Source organism: Cottoperca gobio, chromosome 12 (assembly GCF_900634415.1).
Source record: "Cottoperca gobio chromosome 12, fCotGob3.1, whole genome shotgun sequence".
Lineage (NCBI taxonomy): Eukaryota > Metazoa > Chordata > Actinopteri > Perciformes > Bovichtidae > Cottoperca > Cottoperca gobio.
The window spans coordinates 2,206,329-2,218,830 of record NC_041366.1 but is presented as its reverse complement, the minus strand read 5'-3'; the positions used below and the strand labels follow the sequence as shown (position 1 = coordinate 2,218,830).

The window sequence follows — 12,502 nt, the reverse complement described above, 5'->3', positions numbered from 1 at the left end:
AGCACATCAAGTCAGAAAGGTTATATCAGTCCTTTATGATTCTCAGTAATATGATATTAATCCCCCTTTCCTTCTCTTTCATTCATCTCATAACAGTAGCATAGCACATAGCATTTACTGTAACTACAACTTGCCTTTTACATTATTTTCATGTGCTGTCCATGTGGACCAACTTGTGCTATTGACACGTTCCACTATACAGTAGCCTACTTATCATTGGAAAAGGCTTTAAATCCTTTCTCTACTCTAAACATCACAAACCCATTTCACTGCTGTATTCTTTATGTTTATCTCTTGAAATGTCTTTCTCTCCTCTAAAAGGCCTGGCAGCTGTTTTATAATACTAGCTGGTAATAACAGATGATACAAAGTGTTCTGTGCATTCAGTAACAGTGAACACACATGTCACTGTCCAAATATGTTCAGTGTCAATATGAAGTGGATCATTTTCAAATTCTGTTTGTAACTAAAGGTGTAAGAATCATTCAGATCTTTGTCTTAAGCAAAAGTAGAAAAAACACTGTAAAATTACTACAATCAAGTATAAATACTTTGCATATGCGACCGGAATCTCATTTAGACGTGATGGACATACAGTACGTCAGCTGAACATATACTCTTTATATATATGTACATACAGTGCTGTGTGTGACTTCTCTGGGGGTTAAATGATAACCCGTAAAGCGGCTCACTTTAGACTATTTTCACCGCATTAATCCACATACGGTGCTATAGTGAGTATTTGTGGCAACAAATGTGAGACTGAGTCAGAATAAAGCACAGCGTGTGTGTGTGTGTGTGTGTGTGTGTGTGTGTGTGTTTGTGTGTGTGTGTGTGCGTGTGTGTTTGTGTGTTTGTATGTTTGTGTATGCTGTGTGTGTGTGTGTGTGTGTTTTCATGGTAATGAAGGAACATGTTAGTGCAACAGTGTGGCTCATTGATGTTTAACAACTATGGAAAGATATAAAATAACACTAGACTAACACTATTTAGGGGATCTATTAGCAGAAATGCAAACCAATAGTCATGACTATGTTTTCATTAGTGTATAACCCTAACCCTGTGTTTTGCTAGCTTAGAATTAGCCCTTCATATCTGCATAGGGAGCGGTTCGTCTTCACGGAGTTCACTGTGTTTCTACAGCAGCTCAGAGCGGAGGGGGATTCAGTTGGTTGCAATCTGCAAACACAACGCTAAATGAAGCCAAATCCTACACACACTGTCCCTTTAAGTTAGATAAAACAACTAACCTGAATATGCGTCCTTTCCTGAAGATTACCTTGAATTTCTAAGAGCATTGATACATTTCTTCATTATATGAACCATATTCAATGAGTCATCATCACCCTCTGACACAAACATATCTTCTGTCAGTGTTTTCTCTGTCCCCCTCCTTCCATAGTCAATTCTGAACACTTTAAAAAAAGAGCACAGTATTAACACACCGTTTAAAAGGATGCCTGATCTTGAATAAGTGGTCAACATACAGTATGTTAGGATTTGATGATGAAGTAGAAGCTTCCTTTAACTTCCACGTCATGTTTTACAGTCTACAGATGCATACAGTATAGTATGGTCTTTAAATGAAAAACAAATGAAAGCATTAATAATCCTGTAAAACATTTAATGAACATAAAAAGAAAGATGATCAATACAACCAATAAACATACTTTTTCTTTTTCCAAATTCTTTTCCAGCAACAATCAGCATAACATTTTCTGAACTCAAACAACGTTGACCTCTCAAAGACTATATTGATGTTTGCTGTCCAATAACTTTGCTACATGAAAAAATATTTAAACATCTGAAGAATTAACAGTACAAAATGATGTCATTAGATTGTCTATAGATCTATTAGACCTTCGTCACAAAGGCAGTGTAACTGTAAATAGACATGTCTTTTCTTAAAAATAGAACCACTTCATGACTGCTTCTTAAGTTTGGTTTACTTCTCCTTTAACATGCTGGCCAGTCACCATATCTAATCATTCAGCCTGATCCTGCTCCGTCTCAGAGCTGGGAGGCAGGTAAAGATGACATTTACAGTTAGACTTCACCGTTTGTGATCAGGTCTGCCACCTACTATGCATTTCATTCCAGTCTTCAGTCGGAAATTCCCGGCTGACAGATTGTGATAAATGGCTAAATTTATGCTCCAATTCTCCTTGCCAACAAACACTAAATGTATGTTTGGAGGATACTCAACAGGGCTGTTGCATTTTAACAAATAGAAAGTTGATATTTCCAAATTCCCGACATCTTTGGGAGGCAGCACTCATTTGAGAACAGCAGTAGGACATTGATTTTCTCTTTTTCTCTTCTTTTGATAGTTCCTCTTTGCATGCATTCAGTTGGGGTCCATAAAGCACCTTTATATATTGTAACATAGCACCATTTTTTAATGTAGTTTTCCTATTATACTGGGACCCAACCGTTGGCATGCATACACTCTAAAAACTGTGTTTTCTTGGTTTCTAAAAGTAGCATTGTTTCAAACATTACAAGGCAAGTAATGAATATTCATACAGTACTTTACATGTAGAAGATGAACTAATACAGTACACATTAAAGAAAGTGCTAGAGTACAAAACTTCCTTGTTTTTTAAGTCTTACTCTACGGGACTAAAGGACACACCAATGTATAACATTACATTTATCTAAATACCTTTTCACATTTTCATTATTCACTTCAGTTCATTTTAAATGATTACCACACATCTACATCTTTACATTTCACACTCCAAAACTCAGAAGGTAAAACAAAACAGCAACCCAGAACGTCTTCTTCAGTGTGCATACATTCACATCACTCTACCTGCACAACCACAGATACACATACACTTTGTCAAGGTGAGTCCCACCTCTTTACTTTGAATACTCATGACCATTATTAATCCTGGATATATGCAACAATCATATGAGCACTAGTTTTCTGTTGGCTTTGACCAGTGGACTTCTTTTTATCATTTCTCATTCGCTAAAACGAAGCACATGAATTCAAATAAGCAGAGATACAGTCAAATTGTAAAGGTGCTTTAAGGCGTCACGGTTGGAAACATGAAGTCTTTGTTAACAGTCTGGATCTCCTTTCAACAAGTTGTTCATCAAAGTCCAACATCCTGCAGCCCTCCTGCTGTAGCTCTGTGACTGTCCACTGAAAGCAAGACTTAAAGGACAATAGCAGCGGTTTGTATGTATGATGTTCATCACTTTGAAGGAACAACACAACATCTGTCTTTGTGGTATCAAAGTTAAATACACTACAGGAGGTAAAACAACCAGAAGTGTTCCTGTTCCCGGTCAGCAAGGAGTCTACAGCTTGTTCACAGCCACCTTTAAAGTTGCAAATTACACGCTCTTTATATTACTGAAAAGATCCGATTTTTTTTCAGATTGATGTCGTTTCCATGTACGTCAGTATGCCATGCAAATCAATGGTAACACTTTAATTCACAGGTCCATCATTTCTGAATAATTTAACTAGGAAGGTTTATGGAAAGCAGCATATCATTTCACTCATTGTAGGGGAAATAGACAAAGTGTAATAGTCCAGATGACCTAAACCACTTCTTGTGGCAAGAAGTCAACTGTGACAGATGGGATGCTCCAGTTGTCCCAGGTTCAGTTAGCACACATATTGTGAGTTCATGACACGTTACATTGAGTAAAGTGTGGGTTTGTTGAGTTGATGTAACACAGAGCTTAGTAAGTATAACTCCATGGTGGTTATGTTATCTAAAGTGTTCTGTAAAATGTTTTCAGTCTGTGCAGTTAATTGCAAACAGCCTTTTGCTAATTCAGCCATGTTTTCCATATTTTCTTTTTCTATATGAATGCACGCTGGAAGACACTGAAGTAGCTGTGGTGAACGCACATACCATGACATCACGCTGTACGATGCTCAGACATCACAGATTTAAGAGCCGTCTGGTTGCTGTTACTCGGACAAACCTTTTAATACAAGAAGTTTCCAAATTCACTTCATCATCCATGTTATCTTATAGTTTGTCTTCTGGGCCAGAGTTTCAACTGTTGAGCTACGCTGTACAAACAACAGGGCTGGAAATCAATCTACAATCTGATGCTTCAGAAACAGCTCAGCAGTAATATCAAGGGTACAGAATGTGTTGGGATAAAAAAGCAAAGCAGCAGTATACCTCTTTAAGGGGAACAAAAAGCATAACAAATATGAATACATTAAATACCCACTTTTTATTATGCAAATAAGAGACTAACATCGTTATAAATACACACAAAGCATTTGCACCTTTTTTTTTTTAAATCTTTCTATGTATCTTTCTATCTATTTATTTAGATTTGAGGAGGAAAAGTGAGGGTTAATTTGTTAATCTTTGAAGTCAGGGTCACTCATTTTATTTTCAAATAATCATACTCAGCTTTCTTAAGAATCTGTTTAGCTCTGCGCTACGACATCATTTCCCAACAATAAGGAAACTCTTTGAGGGTTACACCGCTGACGTCCAGCACACCATATTAATTGTACAGAAAGGACAGGAGCAGACAGTACTACATCAGAAAAAAGTGATGTTTTAGAGCCATGGTCATTTTCCTTCTTACCCTGAACTCATTCATCTTGGTCTCATGAAATGTTGTGAAATGAGCACTAAGTTGTGACATGAAACATCTGCTAACACCAGTCAGTAGTTCCAAAGTTAGATGAGCATTGCATTCATCAAGATACATTATAGCATAAAAGTGTCATTTATGGTGTGAAATTCAAAAAGATTCCTCAGGTAACTTCTCAGAGGGTTTGGTGTCATAATGATCTGTTCAGCACAGCTCATCAATGTTCAACATTTAGTGTTAGCAGCAACAAAAGCCGAGTTTACTGACAGCACGTGATGGATCATTTAATGGATGTTTCCCCAGGCCTGTTGAGCTGATCAACTGTAGATTGTAAACTCAAGTAGATGATTACACATTGAACATTCAAAAATGTCAATTTCAAATAAAAAGTGACAGCCTTACTTTGTGCTGTTGCTAAACAATGCTGCCGTGCTCGTCACATTGTTCATGTCCACAGGATGGAATCTGTTGTGCTCATTTCACAAAGATCAGTGAGACTTTATTATCTGGCAATGATTATTTAACATGGCGTTTGCAATCATTATCAACTCCTGACTGTCATCTCAATGAGAAGCTGTCATAAATGGACACACAGCATGATGGGAGTTTTGTTTAACTGTAGCTCATCAGATTCTATAAGCAGGGATCCATGATTGTCTCTTTACACCAAAGGCATGGATGGAAATGGTCCCTCTACGTCAACTGATTACAAAGCAGCAGAACGAAAGTGCAGCTTTTATTTAAAGTGCTTTTTGGAGTGATATTTGGAATGCAAAAGACAGATTTTAAGGAATTCCACTTTCCACTTTCAGGAGAATAAATATCATGTATTTTTCTTAATATCTTGGCTGAGGCAAGATTTCATCTTTGAGAAGATTTGCCTCTCAAGCCACATTTTCTGGCTATCAATGCTGAATCAAATCCATGTAAATAATTGAATATATATAATCTAATTCCACATCCTTTTTAAAATAAATTGTGCTTTGAATTATACTTCCTACACTGCTATATATAACTTTTGCCATTCATATGAAAATAAAACAACTCACGGAATCATTAAGGTTCATGCCCTACACCATACAGTACAACAAACACACCAAGCCCAACTAGTCCTGTGCTTTTCGTGCACCTAAAGGCATCACAAGAATTGACTGCCACCAGTACAAATATTAACACTGTTTTGAACAGTTTTTGCATTTTTTTTCTCCTCCTACACCAACACCAGTCATTTCATTAGACCTCAACTTCATGAAGCTTGGAGTTGACAGCAGTCAGTGCGCTGCAGAGTTATACTGAGACAAAGGGCCGGACTCAGACACACTGAGGGCTTTGAAATGTTTGAGTTGCTTCTCTTCAGACGTGGACAAAGCTCTTTTTTTTTAGCTTTTACACTGCGTAAATATTTGCTTTAAAACGTATTTCTAATATAATTAGGTAGAAGAACGGTGGTTTAACAGTTGACTGGAACTATGTTGAAATTGTCTCAATATATACTTTTTAATAGACACCAGCCAGCCTATCAGAACAAGTGTTGTCCATGGCCATAGTTTAAAAACATTGTCCCAATATACGTCTTTACCAAATGCAATCCTTGTATAATATAACCGCTGCTGCACCAGGTGCAGGGTTTGGAAGGCCACATGATGAAATGTGCCCTTTGACTGTTTTTAACGCGGCCACAGTTAGAGACTGGCCTCAACTCATTTTTTTTTTTGTTGTGTGTGAAATGCCTGTTTCTTTTTTACATCAGAAAAAGATTATGAGCCCTTTGAGGTTTTGGTTACCCCAGTGTTTGATCTTACAGAGCGCCTTTAATCACCTTGCACTGACGCCGAGATTTCGAATCAGCAGTAGTTGTACTTAAAGGAATTGTTCACCCTTAAAATGACCATTTCCATATCACATTACCTTGAATTATTAAAGAATTGTATTGGTTTTTTATGGGGTTTTTTTGAGAGAGAGAATCTGAAAACAAAGTAAATCCCTGATGAATTGGTTTAGTGTTTGAAATAGTGCAGTTTTAGGGTAAATGCATTTGCTTGTGAAGTAGTGAGCACACGACTGGATATATGAGACTTGGATTATAGTGCACGGGATGTGTGAGAGTTTGTAAACAGATGTTTTAATATAGATTTGCTGTTGCTAAATGCAGCTCCCATTTACTTCAATTCATCAAGAGTTTTCTGGTTTTTGATTCTCCGTTCATCGTGGAGATCATATGATCTCGTTCATCATATGATCTATTCATGCGAGAAAAACAAAGTTTTCTTAAAGAATTCAAGGTAGCGAGTGGTGAGTAATTATATCCAAAAACAATTAACGGTGAATTATTCCTTTAATTCAAAGTCTGAATCAGGCTCTTTGTCTTTCATGCAAGTCACATACAGTATACTCAGAGCTCAATGTACAGCAACTGCCATTCAAGCTCTAATGGGGAAGCAACACTCACAGCCAGAAAGAACACACACGTGACACGTTAAGAAAACTTCATCGCTTGCATCAGTCCATAGTAGGGAAAGGTAAAATACACGGTTCTGCAGAAATAAGCACATTGGTGTGGTAAAAAGGCCCGTTTGAGAGGATGTTCAGCCCTTTCTAAGCTACCACTCATTTCACTAGCCAGTGTACCAATGAGCACGGAGCCCTCACCAACATCAGGGTCACATGTCTCTCTACCGTCACCTGTTTATGTCATGACCTGGAGCTCTGAGCTGTCCTGCAACTTTATATGACAATCAGAAAACACATTTCCATAGCACCACATAATCCAAAATCAAAGAAAGGATTTTCCCCCACACATTAAGCACTAGATGTTGGAGCTACTGGTCTCATGTATAAGGTAAGGAAATAACTCATTTTGATGTCTCATTTCAAATATCATCACCAAGTAATAGTCTAAGAGGCAAAATAATAAAACATATAATTCTCAATGTTTCAAGTATCCACAAGAGTTTTAAAGGCATCACTATACAAGTGGTCCAGGGTCTACATCAGTGGTCACAACCCGGGGGTCAGGATTAATCTCAGGGCTCATGAGATGATTAACAGGATAGAGAAGCAGAACAAATATATTTATGGAATACATTTTTCCAGACTTTGCTCTTATTGTTTTCTTTTTGCTGACAATTTGACCTCCTCATGCCGCAAAACTAATCTTTAAAGAAATTCCTCTTTGGTGAACTGTTCACAACTCGTGTGGGAGGAAGAAATGATGATTAGTGACGAAAGGTGCATAAATGGAAACATATAACCATGTTCCTCCAAGTTTCAGTGCAGAGCCAGGTGAGGTCTGCTTTTAGTTTAACACCTTGTGTGTGATGGATGGGTTAGTCTGAAACTCAGTGAGAGAACAGACACACTCCCATCTAACAGTCTAGCTGTCTATACTGGCATCACTGCGACCTGCGGCATCTTAACTCTTTCTTCCATGATTGTGTAGAGCACTGTGGCCACAAGCTGCATATGATCATCTCTTGTGAGCTCAGCAGAACACATGTAAAATACCTTTCCTTCAGCAAACTAAGTGTGTAAATCTGAGCTGTTAGGTTATAATTGCCACATAGTATAAATAATATAACAACAGCAACACACTTATCCTTAAGAATAATGAGATCCACATATATCTTTACAGGCAGCAGTCACTGTCTCTTTTCTCTTTTCTGCTTTAACTGGCTTTTTGGATGGTGAGACGAGATGTCTTTTCAAAGATATATTCATTCAGTGATCTATCAATGCAACATATCAATTATTTTTCAGGTGTTGGAGGTTCAATGCAAGTAACACATCACAAATAAGTATATGAATGTGACTCACCGCAATGAAACACAAAGCTTAATATGACAAACACCGTCCTATGTTTATGAACTGCGTGCCTGTGTTGGATAGAATTATCATAAAGGAGATATATTGCACTAGCTAATAAATGTTTTGATTCATTTTTGCAAACTTTGTTAACCATTGTAAACTGTTTTGGTGTCTCCCACTGACAATAGCACTACGGCAGAACAGCTCAAGGGGCTGTGTTTGTGTGTTACAGATAATGAAAGATAAAATACACACAGCAAAAACCAGCCCACCACATAGTGCTGTCCTGGTTCTCCTTTGGACTTTCATTTCTCCCCTCATCTCCATGCTGCCAGGGAAAGCAGCAAATCAGCACATTGCTACATCTTACACTCTGAAGGGTATTCTACCTGCTCTGGTCACTTGCACATACTGGATTTGCCAAATGCACTGCAGGAAAAGGTGTATCATTGGAATGAATGTGGAAGCCTGCATTCATTTTTGCCACAGAACATCTACTGTGTGTGTGTGTGTGTGTGTGTGTGTGTGTGTGTGTGTGTGTGTGTGTGTGTGTGTGTGTGTGTGTGTGTGTGTGCTGCAGTATTATTCCAAATGTGGCAATTGTTATTGACATGGTAATTCTCTTGATGGACAACAAACCAGTGTAGGAAATAGCCGTAGTTGGAGTCCACTGAAGAGCAACACACACCAGCAGTATGATGAATGTCACAACACTTGTGTCTACTATTTTAAGCCCCCACTGTCAGTGGATGCAGCCGGTGTGTGTTGCATTACAGTAAGTTCCTGCGTGGTACTAAATGGCCAGCAGGGGGAACCCCCAAACAAGCAAATCCCAGCAAATGTGAGGTCTTCTGTTCATTTTTAGTTTCAATTTAAATGTGAATGTAATTAATAAAATGTTGTATTTTTCTTTTTGCACGATCTATACTGAACACATATTAAGTTAATTCATTGTATATAAGTGTATTTCTTACTTTCAGCAATCAGTTATGGTTAACAGTTTTTCTGCATCATAAAACTGATTACCAGTATGCTTTGGGGGCTAAATATTAAAGTGGTTTAGCAGGCACCACATTCCTAATAACTCTAATGTCACCTTTCAATGTCCCTTATAACTAAACAATGCTGTAAACTCTTCAAGTTAAGGAAGGTGGGGGGGGGGGGGGTTAAAATTCTGCTCAGGGCCCAAAGTAGGCTTGGGTTGCCCCGTCTAAAGCGCATTAAATAGCACTGAGAATCAAAAGATTATAAAACGTAAGGTTGACATTGTTCACTGAAACAGGTGATTATTGGGCTATGAATGAACGACTTCTTGGCAGGTTACAATTAATAGTTTACCAGCCCTTGGTAGATGAACCAACAAGTTAACATGGGACACTGCATCTAGTTATAGGCTATTAGGGACACATACAGTATCACGGAGAGTATTTAGAGATTACTGTCACTCTGGATATTTCATTAACAGAATCCCTAGAATACATGCAAAAGCACAGACACAGCCTACTGCCAAGGTCAGTCCTCCTGCTCCTCACTGTCCTGCCGTGCGTCTATCCTCTTCTCTTTGTTACACGAGAAAATTCGTCGCATCTCCTCTTCGTACCTGGTGAAATTTTCTCCAAATCTAGCCCAGGCTTTTAGGGGAACTGTGATGGTGTTTCTATACGGCTGCCGCACCTCGCTAATTTTTAAAAAGATACCATACCGGTTAGAACCGACGTCAAAGTAAAACCTCTTGTTGTCCACCCGAAAAGACGCAGCCTCGGGAAGCTCGGGGTTGTCGTCGTGGTTCCTGGATCCGGTTCGGCCGCGGTCGTCGCCCTCTTCATCTCCGTAGTCTTCGATGAGCTGTGACAGCGCATCTCTGAACTCGATGAGCCCCTGTGCGGGCAGCACGATGGTCTGCTCGATGCCCTGTCCGTAGTAGCCCATTGTGCCGTGTCCTTTGCTGACAGTCTGCCGTATGCGGAGGAACCGACCTCTCTGGTTCTCCTTCAGGTCCAGGAAATACTTTCTGTTGTCTCTCTCGATCAATTCGCTCTTGAGGACGCGGTGGGCATGGTCGTCAGACACCGCAGAGCCGCTGGGAGACAGCGCCGCGTGCTGCTCCTGCGCTCTTCTGCGGGAGTCGTGCGCGCGGCCCTGGCCGTTGTTGCTGTGCTCCTCGAGCTGCGGAGGCGCGAGGCCCCCCCGCAGTCCGATACGGGCATAATAATCTATGAAGTCTCCCAGGCAGTAGCGGAGAGCCGGAGCCATCGACATAGACAGTGTCAGCTTGCTCTTCCTGATGTTATCATGACGGCCTCTTCCGATCCACACCTCGGCGATTTTAAGGAAGCGTCCGCGTACACTCTGCTTGACATCAAGGTAGAAGCGTTTCTTCTGGATGTCGACGCGTTTGGAGGCTAACTCCTGGATGTCATTGCCCTGCTGCTGCTGCGATCCGCTCTGGACATATTGCTGAGGATATGTGGGTCTCGGTAAAGAATCTGATGCAATCTTACCCCTGCCTCTTTCCATCACTCTGCAACATCCATCAGCCATCATGATTTATATCCCACCACTAGACAGCACAGGACAGAGATTCCCCCATCCCAGTGGGCGACTAATAGATGAATAAAGCAGTCTTATTCATACAGCTGGCTGGAGCTACAAACAAGTTAGCGAGATGCCTCGAATGACCTAAAAATGGCAGCTAGTTTTGAGTCACCAGCTGATCGAGTTCTGTGTCCCGAATAAAGGTCAAGCTCGACTATTTAGCCGTTTCCACTGCAAACTCCCAAACCATTTTCCATCACCTACTTGCCTTACAGCTACCCCTTTACCGAGGGAGCCAGGGAAGCAGCCAACCTGAAATGGGAGGAGGCGTCCAATACTACATGAACCCGATGAACCCATCCACCCCCCCTCCCCGTCCTGAGAATACCTCAGTTAAAGAGACACGATTTACACAGTGACTGGGAGGCTGTAGTGCTCACAGGATACACACAGCTGCATCAAGCTTATCCGCACATATTCTGACCAGGAATATCAATTTATGAGGAAATGATGCCTTTAAATCACACATCCTGTCCTGCAGTTACTTACAATTTAGAACAATAATTCATGTTATTTCAAATGTAATAATGAAATACCAAAATGTAATAGTTATGCAGGAATTTAAGTCTCAACTATGAGATACTATCACATCATTCTCATTTACTTGTGAGACAAATAAGTCTGAAGCACAATGCCATCAGAAAAATATATTTCATATTTTAGAATGATAGTCATATGTTCCAACACAGACAAACCCTGGACTTTTGGGGACAGGTAATGAAATACTTGACCTTTTCAACAATTCACACTGCACAGGTGTCCGGCAGCCCCATCACTGTGTGTCAGCTGCTTTGTCAAACATTTGATTTGTTGCAAATTAGCTTGGAAATATGCACCATTAAAGAGGAACACCGCCTAAATGAAGAATCTCAATATGTTATTTCTATGGCCTAAGAAAGTTCCATCAATATTTGTGAACATGAGCTATTCTCTCTTATTAAAGCCAGGAACCAGAGAAGTAAGTCTCAAACTTGTGATGTCATCAAGTATAGAGAATAGGATCGTGACGTCAGCGGCAGAGAGCAACGCAAAGCATTGTGGGATTTTAGGACACAAAAATAATAAAATAAGCTCTGTGGTTCACCCAAGCTTCAGAGATCTTAACGTTTTGATCTACTAACAAGTGGCTAGATGAGACTATTAAATGTCATCACACCAAACACAAATCCACCTTTAGCTCAGTGGTGATGAAGAGTCATGTGACAGTGGTGGGGTTCTTTTGTAGCCTAATCCCAGCTTTTTACTTCTGGTTATTGCATTTACACTTCAAAAATAATAAAAGTGGTGTTAATATGTGGAGATTATCCTGCTGAACAAAACGTGCAAGAAACACTTTGCTAATGAACAGCTAAAAAGTCGTGACAGCACCGGTGTAGCTAGTGCTGTTAGCATGGGTGCTAACCACTAGGGCTGAACAATTAATCGCAATATGGAACTTCTCTCATTTTCAAATCGCAGGAGGCACAATATTTGTTGAAGGTGAAATCTGTGTCAAAATACAATTTCAAATGATAGA

At 39.8% G+C, this 12,502-nt stretch overlaps 1 protein-coding gene across 1 annotated transcript; it reads right to left on the bottom strand.

Annotated features, from left to right (window-relative positions):
* Positions 1-1,607: 1,607 nt before the first annotated feature.
* On the bottom strand, positions 1,608-11,237 carry purg (purine-rich element binding protein G). Its single transcript, XM_029444185.1, has one exon. It carries the CDS (start codon positions 10,933-10,935, stop codon positions 9,904-9,906), a length of 1,032 nt encoding a protein of 343 aa, XP_029300045.1. The 5' UTR covers positions 10,936-11,237; the 3' UTR covers positions 1,608-9,903.
* Positions 11,238-12,502: the final 1,265 nt, after the last annotated feature.